This window comes from Bombus huntii, chromosome 9 (genome assembly GCF_024542735.1).
Source record: "Bombus huntii isolate Logan2020A chromosome 9, iyBomHunt1.1, whole genome shotgun sequence".
NCBI lineage: Eukaryota > Metazoa > Arthropoda > Insecta > Hymenoptera > Apidae > Bombus > Bombus huntii.
Genome location: NC_066246.1, coordinates 11,451,092 through 11,477,911, shown reverse-complemented (window position 1 = coordinate 11,477,911; position 26,820 = coordinate 11,451,092). Strand labels below are relative to the sequence as shown.

At 35.2% G+C, this 26,820-nt stretch overlaps 4 protein-coding genes across 5 annotated transcripts; 2 read left to right on the top strand and 2 right to left on the bottom strand.

The window, feature by feature from the left end:
• The first annotated feature begins 167 nt into the window (after positions 1–167).
• Positions 168–2,617, top strand: LOC126869354 (protein phosphatase methylesterase 1). The gene is made up of 9 exons (XM_050625755.1): positions 168–183; positions 259–507; positions 671–863; positions 925–1,034; positions 1,110–1,343; positions 1,580–1,645; positions 1,729–2,051; positions 2,128–2,260; positions 2,417–2,617. The coding sequence occupies exons 2-9, from the start codon at positions 434–436 to the stop codon at positions 2,433–2,435; spliced, it is 1,152 nt and encodes a 383-aa protein (XP_050481712.1). The 5' UTR covers positions 168–183; positions 259–433; the 3' UTR covers positions 2,436–2,617.
• Positions 2,499–6,052, bottom strand: LOC126869350 (kelch-like protein 5). Its single transcript, XM_050625750.1, has 9 exons — positions 5,239–6,052; positions 4,921–5,082; positions 4,523–4,836; positions 4,323–4,418; positions 4,061–4,250; positions 3,612–3,999; positions 3,327–3,539; positions 3,056–3,227; positions 2,499–2,974 (listed from the first exon to the last, which is right to left on the bottom strand). Exons 1-9 carry the CDS (start codon positions 5,465–5,467, stop codon positions 2,897–2,899), a joined length of 1,842 nt encoding a protein of 613 aa, XP_050481707.1. The 5' UTR covers positions 5,468–6,052; the 3' UTR covers positions 2,499–2,896.
• Positions 6,053–6,203: 151 nt separating this feature from the next.
• Positions 6,204–10,142, bottom strand: LOC126869349 (mucolipin-3-like). 2 transcript variants are annotated; one of them, XM_050625748.1, is made up of 4 exons: positions 9,994–10,142; positions 9,626–9,898; positions 8,730–9,015; positions 6,204–8,607 (listed from the first exon to the last, which is right to left on the bottom strand). In XM_050625748.1, exons 2-4 carry the CDS (start codon positions 9,766–9,768, stop codon positions 7,141–7,143), a joined length of 1,896 nt encoding a protein of 631 aa, XP_050481705.1. In that variant the 5' UTR covers positions 9,769–9,898; positions 9,994–10,142; the 3' UTR covers positions 6,204–7,140. The 2 variants fall into 2 exon arrangements, with proteins under 2 accessions (XP_050481705.1, XP_050481706.1); XM_050625749.1 differs by lacking the exons at positions 9,626–9,898; positions 9,994–10,142 and adding an exon at positions 9,277–9,563.
• Positions 10,143–11,058: 916 nt separating this feature from the next.
• On the top strand, positions 11,059–18,256 carry LOC126869357 (BTB/POZ domain-containing protein KCTD16). The gene has a single exon (XM_050625759.1). The coding sequence runs from the start codon at positions 11,591–11,593 to the stop codon at positions 12,341–12,343; it is 753 nt and encodes a 250-aa protein (XP_050481716.1). The 5' UTR covers positions 11,059–11,590; the 3' UTR covers positions 12,344–18,256.
• Positions 18,257–26,820: the final 8,564 nt, after the last annotated feature.

Below are 26,820 nucleotides of genomic sequence, written 5' to 3'. Positions count from 1 at the left end.
TACTATACTGAATCGATAACGTCGTATGACACATAAATGGTAAAGGGGTTAGGTGACCCCCAAAACGTAGTACACAAAAAATCATTGCGTGTCACGTCTATTCTATTCTTAGTCAATGATATTACCTCGTCCGTACATACACATACGTATATCGACACAAGATAACTTTGCCCAAGAATATCGGTAAGAAAGAAAGAGACGGTATGATAGCAATAAATTCATCGAGGCGCTCTCTCTATGTAGAAATACTGATTTCAGGTAGTAACAACCTAAAGCTGTCAGAGGAGTTTTGGCATTCCGTTAATCGTGAAAAATACAACGATAATACAGTTTGTGATGTATTTACAAAACTACTGAACATAATTGTGATTACAAACAGTATTACTACAGAAACAAAGGAATTATACTGGACTAGGATATATTGAATATTAATATGTCTTCCCTCCAAAAGTCGATTCTGAAATCGAAATTACCACCATCAAGTGTCAATTTTGGAATTGGCTCTAGGTTAGATTGTTGACTAACGTAAATTTGAGATGTTAAATAAAATCTTATCAAAATTAATTTCCTCATAATAGTACTTTAAAATAGTTTCTAACATGGATTTAATAGAAGATCTTAAATTTCATTGTTACTGTAGTTTGTGTATTTTAATTTTCATTATCAACAGGGTGAGCAAATCAAAAGGGTTTCAACGTAAGAGAGATTACGACCCAGTTCAATGGATCCCATATTTCGATCATTCTCAGGATGTAAAAATAGGAAATGACACATTTCATATATATACTAAGGGTACAGAGGGTCCGACGTTAGTATTGTTACATGGAGGTGGTTACAGTGCGTTAACATGGGCAGAATTCACTGTAGGTATTAATTATTAAATGTATAAAATACAGAATAATTTGGATATTGTATATGTTTCAGAAATCACTTATGACTATGGTAGTATGCAAAGTTATGGCAGTTGACCTCAGAGGTCATGGAGATACTCAAACATCAAATGAAGAAGATTTATCTTCTGATACCTTAGCAGAGTGAGTAAAATTTTTAGTCAATTACGAATATAAATTATATATATATATCTACATTTTGATTGGTTTATCTACTAGGGATGTTGCAGCAATTGTGAAAGCAACAACAGAAAATGATCCCGTAATCCTAGTGGGCCATAGTATGGGTGGTGCAGTAGCTGTTAGAGCTGCATCATTAATATCAAATTTGTGTGGATTAGGGGTTATCGATGTTGTTGAGGGAACAGCTATGGATGCATTAGCATCTATGCAAAGCTTTTTAAGATCTCGACCATCCAGTTTTGGTTCTATTTCTCAAGCTATAGAATGGTGGTTAGTATTTTTAAACTTTATAAACATAAAATAACTAAATCTTTGTGTGTCTTTCATGTAGTTCTTATTAGTTATCAAAACTTGCTATTCTAAGCAAATTTTTCAGAAGGAAGGCACATTTTTGGCTGATCCTGTACAAACTAAAATGTTATTTACTTCTTTAATGTATATTACATATTTGTGTTGTATAATCAAAAACGAGATTATAGAAGAATGTCTAATTATCCACATTTTAGTGTACGAAGTGGCCAAATCCGTAACATACAATCAGCTAAGGTTTCAGTTCCTGGACAAATAACAAAGTTAGTACCTGTATGCATAATATATTCAGGTATCACAGTTGTGTTTTTACTGGTTTCTCATGTTACAATTTGTATTGCTATAGCACTGAAACTAATAAGTTAGCCACCCATGATATCGATTCATTATCACAATCGTCATGCGAGTGTAATTCAGAGCCTACGATTTCGCGAGAGGATATTATTCAAGAAGAAGAACCAGTAAATATGCCACCACCACCTGCTCCAACTAGCACTACTGCTACTAAAAAATATGTTTGGAGGATAGATCTATCCCGAACTGAACAACATTGGTTTGGATGGTTTAAGGGTTTATCAACAGCATTCTTAAATGTACCAGTTCCAAAGGTACTATTGCTAGCTGGCGTTGATAGATTAGACAGAGAACTTACTGTTGGTCAAATGCAAGGTATAATTTATTAAAGTTCAAATTTGTATAGAATATTTATGAAATGTATTAAAACTAAATTTTCTTGATACATAAGGTAAATTTCAAATGCAAGTATTACCAGCTTGTGGACACGCGGTACATGAAGATGTTCCAGATAAAGTAGCAGAAGCAATTGCTACTTTTATGGTTAGACATAAATTTGCTGAATCAGTATCAGATTTCCCACGGTAAATTTAATTTATAAACAATTAGCAGAACGTAATATTATAATATGCGTAATATTATAATAATATAATATTATAATAATATAATATTATAATATATTATAATATTAAAATATATAATATTTCATATGGGTTTATTATATTTTGTATATGTTCCAGAACATTTCCTGCTTGTTAGGATTCTATGAAATGATACAATGGACCCTTTGTCAAGTAATATGATGGCAAAAAATTCAATGAATTAGTTAAAATGAGCATTTTATTTATTTAAAAAAGATATGTTCACAAAATATATATGAATACATGTGTAAATAAAAACATTTTCTCGACAAGAAAAATAAATTTGTTCGACATAAAAGATATATTTGTTAAAAATAAATTTGAATATATTTATACAAAAGACGTAGGTATAAATATATAAAAATTGACGATAGTACACGAAACGTATCAAATACAGTACAAACGTTACATTATCTGTTTTGAAATACCATGCTGTTGAACATGCATTTATAGACAAAATAATGCTACTTTTATAATATAGTAACATTTACAAATTCATCCTTCGATTTAAAATTTTCAATTAAAATACTTCAATGTGCTTTCAATATTTCGTAGTTGTGCACATGCAGTATTTTACTATTAATCAAATCCGAAACTAGTTAAATTTTTTATAACAACACACGGAACTCCTGCACGACCAGCATTTAAGGGAGCAACCTTAAAATATTTTAGTAATATAAATATCTGTGAAATATGCCTAAACATTTAACGAATGAATAATATTCGGCATATACTCACTGGTTCCCATTCATTAAGATGTGGGTCATATGCTTCAACAAGCGTAAGATATTGTTGACCATCATAACCCCCTACAGCCATAAGTCTATCACCAAGCACACAAACACCAACTGCATCTCTGGGCACACTCATTGGTGCTACCATAGTCCATGTATCTGTTTTAGGATCATATCTAATAATCATAACATTTATGTATTAATCACTAATACTTATAAGTACATTATTTTTTATAGTATAATAAATTCTTTATATCCCTTATACATATATATACCTTTCAACACAATCAAATCTGCTAGCATTAGGATTACTAGAAGGTGCATCATGACCACCTAACGCATAAAGACATCCGTTTACAACACCAACGCCCACACCACCTCGTCGTTTTGACATTGGTGCACATGGTGTCCATTTATTTGTATGGGGATCATAACATTCCACAGTATTTAAACATGAACTGATATCCCTTCCACCTACAGCATATAATCTGAACATATACATGTAGGGTATATAATATAACGATATGATCACTTACATACCAGATTATTTAGAAACTCACTTATCATTTAATACAGCAACACCAACTGTAGATCTTTGTATAGACATAGCAGAAACTGAACTCCATTGACGTGTAGCTGGATCCCATCTTTCTACAGTATCAAGGAAACTCCAACCATCATGACCACCAACTGCATATAAAGGTCCACCTAACACAGCTACCCCCAATCCATGCCTATGCATATTCATAGGTGATAGTGTACTCCAAGTAAATGTTGAAAAATCAAAACATTCCACCGTATTTAATGTTTTCAATCCATCCCTTCCACCAGCAACTATTAATTTTTTATCAACGACAACAGCACCAAATTGAAGTCTTCTACCACTCATTGTAGCAATCGATTTCCAAGCATTATCACGTAAAGAAAATGCATCTATAGAAGTAGCACCTAACAGAAATAATGGTAAATTAATTAAATATTCGTTTTGTAATTTTGCCAATTCATTTACCCTTATTAGCATCCATTCCTCCAACAGCTAACATATGACCCACTGTGGCTTTCCTGGGTTTTGTACGTCCTGACTGAAGTAATGGTCTACGTTCAGGTAAAAGATGATATTTCAATGCTTCCATAACTAATTCCTGTGCCAATCTTTGATCTTTGAACATTTCATTGCTTTCAATATTGTCTGCTATAAACTGTATGAATACATATTAAGTTTACACTAATATTGTAATATTTATTTAAATATGGAAAAATGTTTAACTTACTGCAGGAGACAATAGGGGCAACTTCACGAGGCTTAATAACTTGCTTGCATCCTTTCGTCTACTTTCTGAATCATATTCTAACCATGTCATAAGAGCCTAAAGTATTAATATTAAAAATAATCATTAAAAATTAAATTAAATTTCTTAATATTCTTTCTATATATAGTTTAGTTCTATATATAGATGTTATAAAATCTTACATGAAAAATAATTTCTTCTGAAGGAACATTCAGATCTTCAGATTCTAAAAGTTTGGCAACTTCAATGGCAGATAATAATAAAAATTCTTGATTTTTTGTAACTTCCATAAAATGTTTAGTTGTATATGCGTTGGCATGATCTAATAAATCTAAACAACCCTGTGTATCAGCAAACATCCTTATCCCTAAGCAATTACTTGGATGAAGTTGTTTCCTGAGAAATTGACAACAAGCCTTAACAACTGGATTCAATTGTAGCAAACACGCTGTTGCTAAAAGAGTTTCTATACTATCTTCTCTTAATTCTATGCAACCTGTGTTCAAAAACATAAAATTAAATTTTCCGATATTCACAGTTATTCACATTTATTTAAAACCTTTTATACAAATTATTATACCTGTGTAACAATAACAAACTAAGGTCCATAATGCATCCCCATCAACACCCGTTAGCTCAACTTCATTTTGTGTAGATTCTCTCAGAGAACTAGTAAACATGGCAGCAAAATATTCTGAACTTGCACTAAGTACTAAACGATGTGCAGGGAAACGTTTTTTTCCTGAATTAAGAATAATACTGTATAATAATATATAATAATATAATATATATATATTATGTTATAATCACAAATAAATAATTACAAATCCTTTGTATCAATTCAGAATCAAATGACTCATTGCTGAGAGACAAACATTTGAAGACAAAGGAATCTTACCTGCAATTAATATGACATCTGTCAATTGTTGTTCATGTAAATATTTTTCCATAACTTTAAAACTATTTTCTGCGTGCTTTGACACGCGAAAATTTTCATCTTGTGATGCAGAAATACTAGATACCATGCTTGAGATACTATGTTCACTAGCAGATCCTTCTTTGTTTGAGAACAGGAATTCAAGCTCGACTTTGTTCGATCCTGCTCCGGTATGGCTTATTCTTGACATTTTTGTGGAAAATGATTTTAATTACTTTTATACAAACACGTTTGATTTCCTCAAGGCACTTATTTCGTGGAATTTCTTTAATTTTCATGCGATTGATGCTTTCTTATGCACTCAAGCTTGACAATAACAGATCACCACGCTTCACCTTGACAGTTCGAAATTTAAAACTGGATGTAAACAGTGAATCGGTTTAGGTACGGTCAGTGACCAGCTCTGTTCGTTTCTTGGGTCAGTGCACTCCATTTACCAGAGTTCAATATAGGATGAATTGAGACAAAAAAATCAATGACACTTTGAAACTGCAATAAATGAGCTATTTATGGTGAAAGTTCCAGTAAAACTATACATTTACGTATTTGTGGATGACTAAAATCATATTTCATGTATTAGAGGACAAACTATCGTGAAAGCTAAAAGCAACAGCATTCTTTTTGTAATAAAACATATATTGAAAAAATATGTTAACGTATTAATTTATAAATTCAAATTTATCAACTTTTGAATTTCTTGACACTAATGAATTGATATGTATTTCATGTCACTAATAATGTTTCTGATAAGGTGAATGATTCAGATAAATGTTATGCATCAATTCTAGGTTATATAGTTTCGATATTTTACTGTGTGCACAATATTTGAAAGTATACATTGCATTTGTATGACTCATTAAAAATGTGAATAATTTCATATTATTCAATCGTAGTTAACATAACATAGGAGAAAATAAAGAAAGATATAGAGTGTTCAAAAAATTATAATTTTATTGTATTTTGTAGTATATTATAAATATATTTATATATTGAATATATCATTATATATTCAGTATACATTTATTATGCATTCATCTTAAGAAAAACATTTCATTTTGTAAAATTTACAATGTACATCATATAAAGATACCAAGATATCATGTACAATGCATGTTGTATAACATGATACAACACTTAAAATTATGTAAGTACATGTAATGTACATGTGTAAATTACAAATTTAATGGCTCTTCATATTAATACTTAACAATATGCTAGTTATTCTGTTTTTATCACAATTCTAGAATCTATCGCATTATTAACAGAGATAACATGTTCTTATTTATAAATACTTATATTTTGAATTAATTTCATTCAACTGTTAGTTTTAGAAAACAATAATTATAAATTCACGTATATATAAAATTGTACATTACTTACTTAACTGACTTCAGCATATTGCAGTTTTGTTTGTATATTTAAATGCTCCTTAATAAGAGGTGGATTATATTTATATGTACTAAAGAAGCTCTCAATAAAAACAATATTTTACAATTATTTATGGTCCATTAATACTTTGTATACATAAATGATAAAGATCATTGTTGTTACTATTAACATCTCATTTTTAAATACTGAGATGCATTTAGTAAAATATCTTAAATAAATAAAAATGGGAAAATATGAATTATTCATTTCTCATTATTAATATCTAGCATTAATTATCAATATTAGCATTTATATCTTTCTAAAGTATAAAACTAGTAGCACTTTATTGCGGCGTCCAAAAAAAAAAACAAAAATAAAAAATACGACACGGTAATTTTACAAAAATTACTTTATATGATGAAATTGTCATTATAGTACCGAGTATCTGCCATGGAGCCATAATATTTATCTAAGACATTATTATGCTTTAATGCACTATATACAGATTGCTCCTCCACACGTTTGTTCCGATTTCGTTGAGAATTCCGTACTTGATCCTGAGAATGACCCGTAAAAGGGTCTTTTCCGACAACAACAAAAGCGATCTAAAAGCTCCGATAAATCACTACTTTCAGAATCATCTCTATAAAGGCCACTAGATGCTTCATCTGTACACGCCGCAATAAAAGTTTGTAAATCATTTTTCGGAAAGCCATCGCGATAATAAATTTTGATCGTGTCATAAGCATCCATTATCACAGAAATAAATAAACTTAAAACCACATATATATACAACGAAATAAACGTATATAGATACATTCTAGAATACCACCATAAAATCGGAGATTTGGTAAATGAAGTGGCAGAAAATGTGGCAAACATATCATCTCCGTTAATGAGAGCGAAAAGACATTCGGAAGTTGTAGCAAGTGATCTGAATTTCAAATGGTACGGGCCTAAAATTAACCAGCCACAAAAAGTGAAACCAGCATAAATAAGGATCGCGCATATTAAAAATCGTGCTACCTTAGGAGCAGCTTTTTTCAATGTTAAAATAACAACGTTATATGTTTTAAAGAAACCGAGGTATCTTAATACACCGAACCAAACAAGTAAATTTCCTGTACCAAGAAATATGCTGCATACATTCCAATGATCACTGCCAAACTGTTTTCGTTCGATTTGCTCTTTTATAGCTGAACCCATAATAATTAAAAGATCATTCACGATAATCATGACATACCACAAATTTAAAAATTCTAATCTTCCATCAAGGCTCAACGATTTGTCATATGCTATTTTGAAGAAATTCATAGTTTCAAATTTTAACAATTGTGCTCTGTATATAGCTCTTGAACATAACACAAGAGATACAGTACAAATTAAAATTACAAGTAAATTTAATAATGTTCTTAGCGCTGATTCAATACGATTATCCGTTGTATAACGCGTATCACCTTTACATTGTAATCGCTTTGGTTCAGCATCTAATGAAAGCAGCATTTGTCCATCAAAATCACGATTATCAAAATCAATTTTAATATTAAATTGATAACAATCAGGTGGTGTCATAGGACCGGCAGCCTTCAAATTAACTGTTTTTAAAGCAAACTTTAAATAAGCCCTGACAAGGGCTGAAAAATTAACATTAATGTTTTGTTTAGCAAGTAAGAGCTTTGACATATTAAATTCATTATGTACCTGATGGGTTATATTTATGCAAGTTTCTATAACTTCTTTATCAAAAACATAACTTTCATTAAAACCAAATATAATACCTTCTTTGTATTGATATAAGCATAGAGTAACTGGACTAAACGAATTATCTTCTTCGGTATATGAATAAGATCCAATTGCATTACTAAGATTATAGTAGCCATCTAAAGCATAATCAATTGTACTATAGAAATCATCTCGTTTATAAATTGCTAAAGGACCTGTCACTGGTGGATAAACTGGTACCTGAAAATAAAAATAATGAAATAATATAATTAATTTTTATATTTTTAATATATATTGACAGTAGCTAGTTGTATATGCTATATCTGAAACAACTTGCTAGTTAAATTTTGAGTATATGTTACCTCTAAGGAAGTATCCCATCCTCTGAGAAATAGGTGCGAGAAAGCTACTCGATTATCCCAAGTATAATTTACATGTATGTAGTTGTTATGTGCAAATAGACATAATTGTATTGTGACCAGCAGAATTTTAATAACTTGCACAATAAATTTATATGGGAAACGACGCTTTGCTTGCCATTTTTCAATAGGATTCATAAAGAAGAATTTCAATTTTCGACGCATCTTTTCCTCAGTAAACATTGTCGTCTTACAGGTAAATGGATCCGTTGTAGGTGAATGATGATGACTATAAACAAAAAATGTTTCCAACAAATATTACAGGTAAGCTATTTTATAATTTATAATGTAATTTTAATGGCACTTCTATATTCCATAGTTTTAATGCAACTGATGTCTTTAGACTATGTTATTGATGATAGCAATAATTTTTATTTATGCACAAAAAATATAAAAGAATACATTTGTTGACTTATCATTCCAAGGATTTAATTATTCACATAATTAATAGATTATTTAAAAGCAAATATTAGTTTTTATAACTACTTACAACTTGTTTTATCTGAAGCATTTTTAATGAATACTTTTTATCTTGTCCTTATTACATATTTACTTTATTATATATTTATATTATATATTTATAAATTTAATAAATTGAACGCAATTTTCCGAAAGATATTTCTATGATGACACGTCGTGCAATAACGCATTTGTAAGATACGATATCGGGCATAATAGCTAACAAATAGTATACTGTATATACCAGTTAACAAAGAACAAAAAAAACAAAAAACAACAAAGAAGGATGTGTCGTACGAGAAGTGATGGACGAAACAGAATAATCATTACCATCAAGGACGTATCTAACAGTGAGATAATAGTGAGATAAATTTACGAACCTTGGACTGACCGTGTTTTCATTGAGTAATTTATTTTCGCCAGCTTGATCATCTTCGCTATCAGGTCCGTTACTCCATGAATGGTCCTTCAGAATATTACCCCTGGAATCTTCTCTCACGTTCCTTTTTCTACCCTCTGACATTTTTTCTTTGGATCGTTATATGGCACGACGGTTAAACTCAAACTTTCGATCCAAAAGTTATTTATCCCGCGGAATTGTCGTCCCAGTTTCCGACGGACGATGAAAGAGCGAGTTGTTCACATACGTTGACCTATGCAGCAACACGAGTGAATTATTACGCGAGAATAGTTTCTTTCGTGGAACCTTATTCAACGTAATATAGGATAAATAGCCTTCGTAACGTACTGATTTATAATCCGCAATGAAAGGCGATTGTAACGATTTCACGTCGCTAACAGCGGCCATCGCAGGCCATCCAAATCACGCATCGAGTTTGACTGATCAGCGCGCTACTTCGGCCATTCGTGAAACCAGCTGACCAGAAAGTAGGGATAAGTGGTAGGGAGAACGCTAATGGTTCAACGATAAAATAAGTGTTCATCACAAATATTTAGCGTCGCATTTTTTTAAATTTATCTGTGTGAATACACTGATTTTATCGTATGTAAAAGTGCAGCTATGTGGAAGGAATAAAAAGTACGCCGGCAGAATGTTTTCAAGATTTTCAAATGTTTACTGATAACTCATTTCAGCTATATTGAGAGTTGAAATTTATACAGCTTAGCCGTCTTAGCCTATCGTGCTCTATGTAAGTATGTACTATGCATCTATTCATGAACCACCTGAGTAATTGAATGCGAGAATTGTGTCATGAATATTTACATATGTAAATATAATAACAAAACCCGTGTTCGCATAGTAAATTAATTACAATTGATTATATTTTAGCAAATTTAGATCCACAAAATGGTGATATTGAACAGGCATTTTCCCGCGTATTTGTTCGGTTAGTTAATAAGAATGGCGGAGCCTGAGAACGGTGCAGCGACAAGTGCAGGGATGACAAAAAGCAACGTACGATGTAAATGATATAATCAATTACCAACCAACCGAGAAAACTGGAGTACAGTTGAATGTAGAGAAGAACCACAGGTGATATGTAAAGGTAAGTGGATAACGGTATTTATTTCCTATTTCACGTTGCTGGACTGTCCATGAGTAAAATGGTATATGATACATTGGTGAGTGAAATTCGTAGTCAACGAAGTAGTATCTCAAAGCGTGATAGGCCGACAAACTTTAACGTAATCAGATATCGAGACACGAGTGGAAAAAGAGGATTTCATTAGGAGGATAACACGCGGTGGATGGTCCGCGTGCGGTGATCGAATGACAAGGGGGTGGTGCGCGCGTTTCACTGTTCGAGGATCGGCGCGCGTTGTAGGTGCACCTTCTGCGCCAGCGTATCAAGCTTCGCAACACATACGAGTGGTGCGTCCTGCCGCGCGCGCCAAGTGCCTAGGAGAGGAAGCGCAGCGACGGAGCCGAGTTAAGCTTGACTTTCCTCCACCGACCGTAGGCGCAGTCTCTCATCGTCAGTCTTTCTCGTTCTCAGCTTCGGGGGAGCACGCTTTCGGAGTCAGATCTATCTTGGAGTGTGCCCACCTCGTCACAACCCTTAGCTGTCCTCGGTCACTGACCCGATATATCGCCCCGTTCTTGCTGTTCACGCTATCTCTCACGGTGCTGTGTGCAGTGTGGTCTCTCTCGAGAAGTGTTTGTTTTACGGGTTGCAGTCAGTATCGTTGCACAATCGAGAATAAACACAGAGATTCCGTGTGCATATACATCGTTTCTCTTTTTTCCTATTGGTCATTGCCATCTCGTTATACATCCCACCACCCGTTGTACTTCGTTGCTCTCACGCATACGCTTGCTGCTGACTCGAGTCGCACCGTGCGACTGTACGCGAGACGAGTCTATCAGAGAAGCGTCCAGAAGCATGGGGGATCAACAGCAAACGGATCAGCAACAGGAAGCCGTGCCAAGCGTGGTGGAGTTGAACGTGGGTGGTGTATTTTACACCACCGCTCTCACCACCCTCACTCGAGAGAGCGATTCTTATCTGGCTACTCTGTTTTCGGGAAAAACGCTGATAGAAAAAGATGCCAAGGGAAAGTATTTCCTGGATCGCGATGGGGTCCTGTTCCGTTATGTCCTCGATTTCCTGCGCAATCAGGCATTAGTCCTGCCAGAAGGGTTTCGAGAGAAGGAAAGATTGAAACAGGAAGCAAATTTTTACGGTCTGCCCGGCTTGGAACGTGCCATTCTGGAGAACGGTAGGTCTTCCGGTTCTCTGACCTCTTCCGGGAAGAAAGCATCCGGATACATAACCGTCGGTTATCGCGGAAGTTTCGCGTTCGGTCGCGAAGGTCTGGCGGATGTGAAGTTTCGGAAGTTGTCGAGGATCCTTGTATGCGGCCGCGTGACTCTTTGCAGGGATGTATTTGGAGAAACTTTAAACGAGAGCCGTGATCCGGATCACGGTACCACGGATCGTTACACCTCCAGGTTCTTCCTGAAGCACAGCTCCATTGAGCAAGCTTTCGACATGCTTCAAGAGCAAGGTTTTAAGTTGGCCGGTAGCTGCGGTTCCGGTACAGCTGGCAGCAATTCGGAACAGCTCAAGCCTGGAGTGGATTCCGAGGAAAATCGTTGGAATCATTACAACGAGTTTGTCTTCATCCGCGAGTAAATAGCATACTTTGTTCTTCCTTGATCAGAATTAGCTAAACGAGCGTGCTGTTGGGAATAATCGGTGTGACGCGATCGACGAAGATCCAGTTCCAGCAACGAAGTGGAATTCTCCAGTATTTTTTCGTCGACAAAAGCACAGAGCAGTCGGCTTCTTGAAGACTTTCCTTTTCGAACTGAGATAACAACCGGTAGGGTAAAGAGTAGATGAATTTTTTCGTCGTTATACGACCGTTGTGCATGTACTATTCAAATTCATCGAACTATATTAAAACGATAATGTCACGAATTCCTCTTTCAAATATTCTTCACTTGTTTCTTCCACGAACAAATTTGAAAAGAATATTGATGAAAGAGATGCCGTAACGTTGTCAATGTTTGGGTGAAATTCGCCTGCAAATGGTGTGGAGATCTTTGTCGAAATTACCAGACTTGTTTCTAACACGTGTTCTTTACCGTGGTGTTGAACGTCGGTCGAAGTACCTCGGAAATGAAACAAAGCCGAATTCACTTTGCTTAATTCTGCGGTAATTGCTGATAGTACAAAGACCAACGAGACTTGGAAGATGACGGAAAGAGAGAAAGAGAGAGAGAGAGAGAGAGGGATAGAGAGTAACATTGGATCATCAAGTTTTTAGAAGTTTGTTTCAGCATTTTACTTGTTGAGGAAGAATTTGAAAATTTTATTAATCTACGAAACAAAAAGCTTTCGTTATAACGAGAGATGCGAACGATGTTGGACGATGAGGAAAATCAATATTTGATCGTCAGATCTGGAGAAAGTTTAGGCGAAGTCCCTTCATCCTTTTTTCCGTTTCTTTTTCAAGATTCAAATGTATTCGCCACATATCTGCAATTCATTCTTCGCACTTAACCGTTTACTCGTTGAATACTATATTATTCTAGTTTGAATCGAAAAAGTTTTACCTCGAAAAATATAATTCAAAGTTTGGTATTGATAATCAGAGACTCGTTGAAAATATTCTCCGCTTTTCTATATCACCCGAGAAGAACCGTCGGAACGTTTCGAAGAACATAACGAGGTGCAACGAATTCAACGTGTTTCTCCCAATCTTTTCATCAACGCACACCAAGAGAAGGATCTCCAAAGGAAATATTTAATGAGACCAAGTAGCGTAAACCGATCAATAAACCGACATTGAAATTATTCTAAAACGGTTATCGGAGCTGTCGAAGAATCTAGGATTCAAGGATTAACAGGGTGTAACACCCAACGATTCTCTTCTAAATGATACGATAACGAAATCATCTCTATTAATTCGTACTATTATCATCTCGACGAGATGAAAGGAAACGGGGAAGGATGGATTCAAAATTTAGCTTCAAACAATGCTGGTGAACTGTTCGAGGTTGAACTTGATATTGGACAGTTTGCTTGTGTTGCACTGGATCGAGCCTCGTGTGTACGTATCGTGTAACGTAAATTGTGTGTACTTACGTACAAGGCAACCACGTTGTTAAACACATGTCGAGCGATTTGAATAGCGTGTATATCGAACGCCTCTCATAAATGATTCTTTGTTAGACTCTAATTAAAGATTATATGCGACTGGTCTTCGTTTTCGCGTGCATGAAATTGTGCAGGGCAAGTAACACAGAAGTACACTCGCTTTCGACGTTGGTCGTGTTGCGTGTAGTATGCTCGGCGTATTTCTTACGACAAGTTAGGTGGAAATAGTTGTAATTTTACTTAATGCAGTAAGATACGTAGATATTTTCTGACCGTGCAGAAATTTGGTCGATTTCTTCTTGTCTTGTTTGGGAGTTGCTCGATATTTTAAATGATTCGATTAATTCGCAGCGTGTACACTTGGGGACGATAAAGTTTTCGAACGGAACGAACCGGCTTTTGCGTATTTACCGGCGGGAAAACGAACAAAACGCAATTGCCGTCGACGACAATGCAACGCGGCGGACAAAGGAGACTTGGATTTTTAGATAAGTTTTCCTTGCTCCTTTGTGGAAATGAGCTTTATTTAAAAACTGACGATATTTTGTTAATACTTTGAAAGATACCTATCTCTATTAAACAAAACACGATTTAATCCTGTTATATTCTTTACGTCATTTTTGACCCAATCGTGTTTCTCTCTGGTTAAAACGTCTCTTAAGTTTGAAAAAGCTATAAAAGAATCGTTATTGATGTACGTGATTTCTTGTTTCAATTTTATACTAAAGATTTTCTTGGAGTACATAGCTTAAAAGATGTAATAAACATTATTATATATGAAATTCTTTCACGAATGCCCAATGACTACATATTTAACATTACACTATCGTTTTGGCAAAATTAAGAAATAATTATCTTTTTTCTGTTTCTAACTTTGTCTTTAAACAGATTAAAAATCGTTTCTTCCTTGGAATATGAATGAATATGGGACATATAAATGTGACAACAGTAGCAGGATTAGAAAGACTAAATAGATTCATCGAATAAGATAGTTGTTTCTTGAAATTCTTCCAGCTCCTCAGTGATCAAGTTTAAACATAATGGTTCCGCCCGAAAAAATTCAAATATTCAGATTCTGCGTGGATCCGTAAGAATTCTTTCGATCCGACTATTTCACGTATTTCGCTATTTTCTATTTCAAACTGAACGCGTCCAAGTCGAATTGATATGGTTTCCGCGCGACTGTTTTTCCCTTAGCGAGACAATCTTATTTTCAACTCACGCGAATGAAGATTCCTTTCTGCCGGCACACTAGTTTTTATTAGATTCGGAATAGAATTATTTACGACATCGTATCGCGTTTGCTTGAAATCTACTGATTGCGACCACGAATGCGAATATCGGCGGACATTCGCACAGAGGACGAGAATAGATTTGCAAAATAGCAGTGCATAACGTAGAACGTAACGGTGCAGTGTGATATTGCGAATTTGAATATCTCGCTGTCAAGTCAAACATCGTCAGTATAAAAGGAAAGGATATAGAAATCGATGAGAATCGTGTTTCAAATTATTATTAAACTGTAGATGTTTCTGTACATTTATGGGAAATTTGAACGTGCAAAAATGTACAGAATGCATTAATATGCAAAAGTATCAAAAATATGCGAGATATTTGTTACCTAAACATTTAAATGATGAAAGAAATATTGGTTGAAGTTCTATCTTTTTTCTTGGATTTTTAATTTATCATTAGGTTGTGGAGTTACACATTTATGTATTTAATTGTGCAAAAATATCCAAAGTAAAATGCTCGTTGTAATATTTAAAGGATGAAACAAATCTCTATTTAAGTCCTATTTCTTTAATTTAATGTTCTCAATTTATGATTAGGCTGCAGATTTATGCATTTATGAATTTAAGCATCCGAAAACATCCATAGTAGAATCTCTATTTAAGTCCCATTTCTCTAATTTATTCCTAATTTATCATTAGACTGTGAATTTGTGCATTTATGAATTGAAGTATATAAAAATATCCAAATCAAAATACTGGTTGTAATATTTAAAAGATAAGACAAATCTCTACTTGAATTGCATTTCTTTAGTTGTATTCGTGATTTCTCCTTAAACTGCGGATTTAAATTTAAAAACATACAAAAAGTTCGAAGTAAAATATATGTTACAATATTTAGAGGATGAGACAAATTTGTTTTCTGTTCTTTTTTTTTTACTCGCTTTCATAAATCGTTTTAAGAATTTGTATAAACATCTATTTATAATGAATTACTCCATCGAAATGAAAGTATTTATTTCAACGGATTTCTATTTCCGCGGCGTATTTATAGCACCTTCAATCGTTCGATTTGTAAAGACATTCTTTTTTCTCGTCTTTCGTCGACTTTGTTCGATGTTCTTGATACCGCAAGTCCGGTTGCATGCATAAAACAGGGACGCGAGCCGGTTGGTTCCAGACACGAGCATTTCATCCGGAACATTGAAATTCGGCAAGAGCAAAGTCGATATTTTGTGCTCTGACGATTGCACGGTTCATTGATAACATGGTCGACGTGTCAAAGGACACAAAGCCATGGATGATCGAGTTGAGAATTGCTAGAATTTGACAAACAACTGATGATGTAAAATGTAAAGCAAGCTTCGCTATATCGCGAAAGTGAAAATATGAAGCTTGCCACGTCACTCTGCACGAATGTAAAGTGTCAGTTGCACGCCGTAAAGCCATCGTGGATGTCTATGGTGATCGATGAAATGGTACGCATGCATCGAACGTGGTTTTAGATATCATGGGGTTCGTCTTCCTAGGATCGCCTTTTGTATTTTAGTTTCACTCGACGAGGAACGTTCGCGCGTTAGATAATATACATTCAGGTGCATCGAAGAAATTGAATGTGGCGTTGGATCGAGTAGAAACTATGTTCAAAATTTGACATATCATTGTCGACTTTCAATCCGATTTATTATTAGAATTAGTGATAATAGGCATAGTAGTTTAATTAGAGATATCTTAGCGATACTTTTTTGGGATACTTTATTGTACAACTATACATTGCAATAAATTAACTCTTTCAGGACCGATTTTGGATCGTAGAGAAATGTTTCTGTTTGTCAATTATTGATGATAGAAACATATATTTCTGATCTTTTTCTAAGAAAGATAGTGTACTAAAAGTGGGACCGTTTTTCACTAAAAATGAACACATTTATCCTACGATACAATTTTATAATGCAATGTTGTTTGTACGCGACATCGAGTGTGAAAGGGTTAATTGTCTATCGTAATATTCTGTTCCTATTAGAAATCTATAGAAGAATCACCTACATTTAAAGGAATGTATGATCGATACGTAGAATCTAAAAAAGTACGAAGTTGAACTCGAAATAGGTCAGTGGTCAGATACTACGCAGAGAATTCCACGAATCACGCAAATCCAATAGGCCACATTCCCAATTCTGATGTACCTGGCGTTCCGTGTCGAGATAGATTTGAAATCTTTGGTTCTTAGAGTATCTCGTCGGTATCAGTTACTTTGGATATCTCGTTCGAACCGCTTCAATTCTAGAGATAGAAGTCGTTGTGATCGAGGAATGAACGATCGAGGATATCGTAGCATGATCTTCGAAACGATCAAAAAGTCCACGAGATAGGAGGGCCCTAATTCGTAGATTAGAAGCGGCGTACCGCGATTCCGTTCGCCGTGAAAGGAAATGAGCCTCGGACGAGCAAATTTAGAAACCGATCAAACGAATAATTGATTTAATAGTCTCCACGGCTGGCACGATTTCTGGCGCGTGTTTACTCGAGCGTCTCGTTCGAGGGTCTCTTTCCTTTCTGATCGAAATGAATTCAGCAAATAGAGAACGGGAGTTGCGTGCATCTTTGACGAACAAACGCGTTAAAACGCGAAAGCTGTCGACGGGCACGTGGCCAAAATCCCTCGAATCCTTCCACTGTGGTGAACTAAATCACATCATTCGCGTGAATTTTCTTTCAGAGGGATCCACCGGTCAAACTTTTTTCTCGCGAGGTATTTCGAGTCGAGAATCTTCAATCACTACATCGTATTATATATGGAACGCGTAGATTTCTGGCTTATCAAATAAAAACGGCGGTCTTAGGGGAATATTGGGAAGGTTAAAGGTTCCAAAATTGAAAAATGCCCTTATACATTTCCATCAAGTCCTTCATTGATCTTCTCGTTCCATCTTATCGACGTGTTCACGTGCGATGTATTAAAGAACTTTATACGTGGTTTTCAGATTCAACAGCGTAGAAGGTTAAATATTCGTGCTTTTTCCTTATTTCCGCCTATGTGTTCGCCTACGCGAGAATTCACTTTCACTGCGCGTTTGTTCGTCGAACATAGATGTGACCTTTTAAAGGTGTTAGATAGCATGTAAGACGAATGCTACGCTGTGACGATACTGAATCATTGTACATGTATATACATAAATCGAGAGAGAAAAAATAAAAGAACAATACGATGGCCGAGTGGAATTACTTCTCCTAGGGATTTCTCTCCCTTCCTTTCATTTGTTTTCCTTTTTTGTTTCTCGAGGATTTAATGTAAGCCGGGTTGTGGAATAAGGTGGATGATGATAACACTGGGGTGTCTGTACTACTGCCATATATGTATACCATGAAGCAATTTGGTAGGGAATTATGGGGTAGGAATGAAGAATAGGGACTGTCGGTGATTTACTAGAATTTATTTTCATTTCAATGATTTTTTGATTAGGATAATGATAGAATAATGATAATATGAAATTCAAGTCAAAATGTGAGCAATATATGATCTATTAATATAACAAATTAAATAAATGTGATAAAATTGAATTGAATAAATCTATACAATAATTCACTAAAGTATTTAAACATCGTAGAAAGCTTTCATGCGTATTATACAGCTTTTTGAAATTTCATTAATTTATGAGAGGTTGCTAGAAGTGTTCAACGAGTTTTGTGCGTCATTGTGTATATCTTCTTTAATGAAATTGAGATCATCTATCATTTGATAACAATCTTATGCAGATATGCAAATCGTGCGCAGATTCGTGTCCAAATCCATTAAAATATATAATTAATCGTTTTTCGATCTAGTAAAATGTTATCCTGGCTACGATTAATCGAACTCTCGATTAGAACAATATCGAACATTGTTTCTGTCATGTATTGTATTAACAAGAATTAAGAAAAAAGTCGCGTTCCAATTTCAGTAGTAATACACACTACTGAATTGTGTAATTACGTAAGCGTTAAATGATCAGTATCTTCTCAGAAACATTATAATGAAATAATCTAACTAAATAACGATAAAGCTGATACTATTCAGTTTCTACTATCTCTAACGAAGATAATTTCAATGCAAGGAAAGGTAAAATTAATTTCTAAAAGGACGCAGTCTCCATTTAAAAGCTTCTATTATAATTGCAAATTCTTGAATCGTGAGAGCGCCTCCGGGTTTCGAGTGTATCTCAGAACTTTCTCCATGTTATCTGATTCCTCTATTATCCTAATCTTTCGTTATTAGCCTGTACATTAAATTGCTAATACCTAAACTCTGCTTTAATAAATCATTCTGTCTCTGCTTGATAACTTTCGTAACTCTTTATCACAATATTTAATATTTTTGAATATAAATATAATTTTATATACAAATTTTTAAATATGATTTTCGTTACTAAATTGAATATTCGTAATTCCATGTCATAGTTGCACATATGAGATCACATATTGTAAATTATCTCTCAATTGAACGCAACGTATCTAGCGAATATTTTCGTGAATCGGTACGTAAGCTTCAAGTACCTGGTTTCAATTTATCGAAATTAAGCCGAAATCGATGATGAAATATTATAAAAACAAGTTTGTATATCGACAATATGAGCGTTAAACGTACAAGCCAGTTTGAGCTTTTCTGGAATCGATACATTTTCCATCAATCGGTAGTTTTGCCACGAAGAGATACCCCGGGGTGATAGTTTGTCTTGGTAAGAACGGACACTACGGTGTTAATGGTGACACGTATTCTAACGTTCTCCAAGGGGTTGCAAGGGTGAAATACTTCGCGTGGCGAGGACGAGCTCGTTGTGAAAGAGCAGATTGCACGTTAACGAACATCACCTGAAGGTGTCGGATGTAAACTCGATTGGCACGTCTGAATGAAACGCGGCAGCCACGGATAGACTTTCTGAAACCGTTGCTCCGAACTACGGGAAAAGCAATCTGTTGCTTAGTTTCCATTCATGAGTCTTGTACCGGTGGTACAGGAATAAATATCATCGACATAAATGACACGGAAGCCAGGATCCTTTACAACGGTCATTAGCGTCGTATTGTATTTGCTCGAATCGACTCCGGAATATTTCCGTTTTACAATCGAGCTCGTTGCAACTCGAGATTGCAACCAGTTGCGTTAAACAAAAGCAATTCATTCTGGCACGTGTGTTAAACTGGTTAATAAGGTTCGCGCTGTTCTTTACGGATGATTCGACAAATTGTTTTCCAGTTCATTCTTTTGTTTCTTTTCGCTCGGTTTTCTATTTATTCGTAATCGAATAAAGCCGCTTGATGAGTGAAATAATGAATGTTGCCAGCGGATAAGTAAATTGTATGGAAGATCCACTTTGTGAAATTGAATTGATACAAATTAAATAAAAAATGGATAAAGGAATTGATTTTATATCGTGACTCGCTAAAATTTATACAGACTAGTTTGTCATAAAGAAAGGCAAATATTTAAGTTATGTATATTCGACGTATTCACAGGGAATTGTATACATAGGAGCAGGCATGCAATCCCCGGCGACCACGGATCCATAAAATTTATAGGTGCAATATCTTCGATGCCTATAATAAACAAGATTTTATATCGATATAGCATACAGCCCAAATTACCAATTTCGCGAAAAGTAGCATTACCGTACATTATACAAATAACATAGAAAATAAGTAAATCGTTATAGAAGGGGACTGAAGTTTCCTACAGGAGCTTGAACGATATGATCATCAAGAGTCCTGAAAATGTTATATGATCTGTATTTACTGATGCATTGATTGTGTGGTCGATTAATTTTTTACTAACTGTCAATTAAGCAATATTTTATCAGAGATTTGCATCTAGGGCACACACTGAAAGACCTACCTTCGCATCTACACAAATCGTTGAATACTCGACTTCAGCTGGAAGTGAAATATTTGAAATTCCATTTCTGCGGATATCCCCCGATTCATTACCTCGAATTTCCTTGGTCAACTCTATATTATCCTCCTGGCATCTCCAATGCCATCCTACGCTGTTTCTCCAGCTGTGCATCGATCGAATCCGATAATTATAACGGCGTGGTTACTCGCTGCGGTTCCAACGACGATTACACAAGTGAGAATTTCCATGTCGTCGATACAGCTGCACACCAAATAGACGTGGTTGCGTATAATCGTATCGATGACCATCGTCCTTCAAGTTAGCATACGTGCGTAAAATAACTCCAACATATTTGAATCGGGTAATCAATTCAACAGCGTTAATTATTATCTTGCAACATGTGTTGTTCACATGTATGTAGTTTTGATCCATCATAAGTGGATTCGGGATATGTGTACATTCTCGTGCAAAGGTACATCATTTACATTCTCGATCATATTTCGCTCTGGATAGGAAATTACGAATATTAAAGCACACTGTAAAGTCTGTGGGAATTACATATTACAGTCACGAAAGAGTTCTTTTTATCGTAATAATGAAATTATTATTTAAATCCTGCAAAAAAGCTTTGGGATCGACTAAATTGCCAAGTTTAAAATACATGTATTGCAAATTCACAAAAATTTATGGAAAATTCTAAGAAGGCAATGGACAAATATTACACTTGGTACTATAAATAAATTAATATGCGGGATGTTCAAGGATTGTAAACGTAATACAATACAATGATAAAAGCACGATGTATGATAGAAGTGGACTTATAGATAAAATATTCGATATACATAGACGAATATGTATAGATGAAAGAAAATTATAGTTACATAATATTTCATGCCTTCATGTAAAATATTTAATGGTTATCTATCTAATATACAAATAAAAATGTATAAAATTTAATAAAACATAACTTTTCTTCATTCGTTATAATCAAACAAATGTGCCCATACTTTTAAACAGGGCATATTTATCATGTTTTTGCTTCATTTAATTAAAAAGATCTTTTGTCAACTTGAAAAACTCATCACGTCTCCCTTTACGTTTAATATTCAGTTAAGGGAAATGGGTGAATTTCCATCAAAATTTACTTTTTAATAAAAAATCAATCGAATACTTTTTAATATAAATAGATAATAAAATCTTTGAAATCCTACGAATTCCTATTAAATGAATATCTTTATCTTAAAAACAGGACTATGATTCAACAAGTTAAGTGTCATGATAGTCATCTTTGATGTATTACAGCCGAAAACGAATTAATGAAGAATCATCCTCTCTTTTCCTTGTTAGTGCTTTATTTGTTCCACAAGTCCAGTATTCGTGAATAATATCGCAGGGAAATTGAATATTGATCAGTGTGAGTGGCCGATGGTAAGTTACTTTTACAATAATTATACTCCATGCCGACGCTTCGTTAACGGGCGCAACTAAAAAATTACGAGTGACACTGTGTTTTCTCGTGGGAGGCTGGTAGCTTTATTTATTTATCTTTTTTGGTCAAAGAGAAATCGTCTCAGGTATTAACGTCGTTTGACACGTAAAAACAGGACAAAGGTGTTCGTTGGGAAACGAAGGTCGTAGGGAACGAAGCGTGCACGAATCTACAGAAAAGAACGGCGTACAGTGGTTGACGCGTATTGTTGCAGAGGTAATTGTGTTTCGGTTTGCTGGATCCGTCTGGTTCGATGGTTCGAATCAGACTGAATGTTCGTTCAGTTTGATCAATAAAAGTAGCGCGCAGGCGTCCTCGTTGGCTAGTACATGAAAGCCTGCGAGTCCTTGCCCCTGTATATATGTCTGATCAGGAATGGATAGACGATAAAAAAGAGGGTGAATCGCGAGGGATGATGTACAGTGATGATGTTCGAGGTAGAAGGGAAAAAGAGGACCGTGTGAATCTACCACGGAGTTTTTTTGTCACAGCTATGTAAGGAAAGGTTGCTTAATTTCGTTAATATCACGTGATCAATTAGAGTATACCTTTTATCTTTGACTCGCTTTCTTTCGCTATTTCTTTGTTGTTTCCCCTTTTAGTTTATCTTTCTTTCTGGTCGACCCAATTGCACGGAAGAAATCGTTTATTTTATCGCGGTGCGGACACTTCGTTTCGATATCCACTTCGTTTTTCCTTGTTTAGATTCGTGTAGTTAACAACTTTGTCACGGCATTACACCTAGTAATATCGACCAGGGTTATCATTAATTTCTGCAATGAATTCTGTCGTGGTTTTTGTTTTCCATCGGCGAGGAGATCGTTCTACACATTTTCATTTCTTTTAACGACGCGCAAGACGTTTCCTTTATTACTCGACATTCAAGTCGTGAAAATTCGAGAGAAAAATATTCGAGGCTTTTAAGTTTGCTTAGTGACCTTCTGGAACTTAATTTATCACTGAAAATACTTTCAAGTTCCGTCCATTTGTTACCTGTAGGGCTAACGCGAGAGTTTTTCCTCTTTTGTTTCTTCCTCTTCATCTCCATCTTTTTATCACAGTACATTAATGAAATTACTCGCTGCAGCGTGTTCGTCAGTCATGAAATTTGTAACAGAAGCTACATACTGTAGAATTTTAGAATTCGTCTATTTCACAGAGGACGCGATAAATTTCGTTTCGGTGTAATGGTATTTAGAACATCAAATCTTCCAGCAAGATTGCAATTTTGCTTGTCGCCGGTTGCCTTAGCGGATTTCAATTTTGCAACGTCCTATTTTTCGTTCATCTGACTCTTGCAAATATTTCATCGTTCCCAGTTGTGTATTTCAAAATCATTAAAGCTGCACATCTAGAGCTGTTATCGCAGAAGAAAATACGAAACCGATATGCCTTTGTAGTTATGTACAAAACAGATCATGAAAATTTTACGCGTTTAAATAGTCGTGTATAACATAAACTGTTTAACAGTGAAAAAGGATATAAATTGATATTACACGGTGAATATAAATTAAAATATTGACCGTGGTTTTTAATCATCCTTCAATGAACTCTCGATAAAATTGGCTATCTCGACTACCGCGCAATAAAGTCATTCGAAGTAGATAACCCTTTAATCATTTTCGAGCAGGTTGGCCGAGATTAATTAATTCCTCGTTGGTCGATGCACGGTTAGAGTTAAATTACTCGTCAACAGAATTTATTTTAAGGAGTTATCACGGATTCGTAGCAGGGAAAAGGTGCGTACTGCTACAACGGTTAGTAATTTATTTTATAGCGGTTACGTAACGGTTTTATAGCGGTTTGCACGATACGATCGGTCGGAAAAGGTTGTATCGTGATACAGGATAATGTCGACACAACGATGACCGGCTAACACAATGGAATAACAAAATGCGCTCGATCCATCTTTGCGCTGCGCCGGCCACGAATAAAAATGTATTTTTGGCGACGCGATTTAAACGCGTCGACCCTTTCGAGCGCCGTGTTCGACCACTTGGTTCAATCTCATATTATTTACTCTTTCTCAATGTGTTGACTTTTTCTGTAATCCTGCGCTCTGTTGACCCGGGATTGAAAGGAAAAGAGTGTCCCGTTCGATCACGTGCCACGTGGACCGGAGTTCCACGGGATTTTCTGACCCGGAAAAAGCCTTCGGCCTCGCGTGAATATCCAACTTTTATTAAAACTTCTCACCCCCCGTTATGCCATGGAAGTTACATGGCCGCTACGAATAGTCTAGCACGGGACGTTTGTACGGATGAAAATTAGGGGATCTCGGCAAAGAAAATAATCAGCGACATTGCACAAGGATTTTCGTTCTTTGAAAGTTGAATAGAACTTCCTTTGCTGCTGCAGGCGTTTACTATGTATCATGTTTTTCTTTCGTCCGCATTCTCCGCTCTCCAGGGAAGATTGATTTGTTAAGTTTCTGTTTAAAGGGGTAGATAAGTTTTGATATATTGGCTGTTTCTAGTTTGTTATTGAGAGTGCATAAATTGCCTTGATAAACAATGAGACAGTTGTCAAAAACCATCCTCTTTTAAACTCTGGTTCGGTCATGAGCGAGCTATATGCTCCAATGATATTAAATATCGAATTCATTAATACGAATGTAGTTCCTTTTATTAAGCTTTTGAAACGTCAAAAGAGATTTTATTTCAGCTGTGCATCGGTGTGTAATATAAATACATGGAAAGTTACATTTGTTACGTTTTACGTAAATACTTTTCCGACTTCTGTAATAAAACATGTTTCTCGATGTGCACGGTACAGGTTTTTAAGATGAAAATAACACAAATAGCCAAACTTTATAACGTTTGGTTTTTCAATCAGTACCAGGAATCACCAGTAAATGGTAAATGACCTGACAAAGGGGCAAAGTAAATTTCGCAGAGATTCCCAATCTCTTTAACGTAATTTCTTTAAATTTTTTTTTACATGTAGTTCTATTTGTGCTAAAGACATAAATTGTATTAAAAATGAATTCTAATTGATTTGTCTTTACTTTAAATTTTGTAATAACTAAAGTTTCTGGTTAAGAGGCAGATTAGTTAACAGCGCAACAGCAATCGTTATCTTATCGTGTAATCTACAGATTAGCACGTAGTAAATTGTAACCGGTCAAAGCAAGCTCACAGCGTACTGCGGCGTCCCGAATTTTGTATTGAATTAAATGAAGCGCGCTGAATCACTTCGATCAGAGGAAGTTACTGGATGCTCGGTTTACCTCTCGAAGCACGTGGTGGGCGTGCAAATGGGAGGATTCTCTAAATGAATAATAAACGTAGTACGTTCTATCGTCCAACACAAATCTTCGTGACGAAGCCATTTAGCGTAGAAACGTTTCCAGTGTAGCTAAAGATCGAGCAAAGTGCTTGGGTAGAATGAGCAAGCCTCGTGACTTCGTTTGATCGATTTTCACACCGTTATCCCATTTAAATGTGCTTCGACGTTTCGCTTAAAATTCTGAGCCCTTTTTATCCATTTGCGCGTAGAACCGGTCCTTGAACTACATTTAATGGCATAGAGAAAGCCTCGCTATTTATTCGCATTTTTACAACCCTACGATTCGATCTTTCGTCTAATGACCCACGCAAGGATGATTTTTGCACAAAAATAAAACTCGTCTCCTTAATGAGTTTTTCAGTAGTACGATTTCATCATGTTCTTTAAGTCATACTTAATGGTCGCTAGTAATTAATGGTAAGATTTCGAACAAAAGTGAAAGAAGTTTTTCTTAATGAACGGTTCACGTTTTCTATCTTCATCGAAGTAAACGTAGGAAAAAGTAAGATTAAATGAGTCGATCAAGGTAAATGCGAATCGATAAAAGAACAAGTAATTTTCGAAGTAATTTCGCGAGTAAATTGCAATTCCTATGTTTAGCATACTGAAGTACGAGCATTTCTTTTGCACGATTTTCATAGCCTTATTTTCATAGCCTTTCAGCGCTAAAAAGCATTCTCCGGTGCTTCCTGTCAGATTAATTCAAAACGAAAAATTGAGTGTGTGGACAAAATAAATTTGTAATTTCTCTGTTGTATGTTACTAAGCTCTGCGCGTATTTCCAGCGGTATCTCTATACCATTCAAAGTGTAAACCACTTTCTTCGTTTTCATAGCATGCTCTAGTACCTTCGGGGGATATGAATAAAGAAGCGTCCGAGCGAAATTGACGCGAAATACATTCTTGACTCGAACAGAATTCCTTATTATCATGCTTTACGCGACATCAGGAAAATGTATATTCCCAGCGTAAACTACATTTTCTCTTTTTTTATGACTTTTTTCAGTATCCTCGGGGAATATAAATACAGGATGTGCATATGAAATTAACACGCTACGAGTTCCTTATTACTATTCCAAACGCAGGTATTCCCACCCTTAAACCTTTAGAAGTACGATACCAAAGGTTG

Excerpts from the sequence above, each read along its gene's own strand:
- LOC126869357 (XM_050625759.1), top strand. The coding sequence starts at position 11,591 with ATGGGGGATCAACAGCAAACGGATCAGCAACAGGAAGCCGTGCCAAGC.
- LOC126869349 (XM_050625748.1), bottom strand. The coding sequence starts at position 9,768 with ATGTCAGAGGGTAGAAAAAGGAACGTGAGAGAAGATTCCAGGGGTAAT. Across the intron at positions 9,016-9,625 it reads GAAAACACGGTCAGTCCAAG|TCATCATCATTCACCTACAA; the intron begins GTTCGTAAATTT and ends TTTTGTTTATAG. Across the intron at positions 8,608-8,729 it reads GATGGGATACTTCCTTAGAG|GTACCAGTTTATCCACCAGT; the intron begins GTAACATATACT and ends TTTTATTTTCAG.
- LOC126869350 (XM_050625750.1), bottom strand. The coding sequence starts at position 5,467 with ATGTCAAGAATAAGCCATACCGGAGCAGGATCGAACAAAGTCGAGCTT. Across the intron at positions 4,837-4,920 it reads AGTTTGTTATTGTTACACAG|GTTGCATAGAATTAAGAGAA; the intron begins GTATAATAATTT and ends TTTTGAACACAG. Across the intron at positions 3,228-3,326 it reads AGATTTGATTGTGTTGAAAG|ATATGATCCTAAAACAGATA; the intron begins GTATATATATGT and ends TATGATTATTAG.
- LOC126869354 (XM_050625755.1), top strand. The coding sequence starts at position 434 with ATGTCTTCCCTCCAAAAGTCGATTCTGAAATCGAAATTACCACCATCA. Across the intron at positions 1,035-1,109 it reads TCTTCTGATACCTTAGCAGA|GGATGTTGCAGCAATTGTGA; the intron begins GTGAGTAAAATT and ends TTTATCTACTAG. Across the intron at positions 1,646-1,728 it reads GTTCCTGGACAAATAACAAA|CACTGAAACTAATAAGTTAG; the intron begins GTTAGTACCTGT and ends GTATTGCTATAG.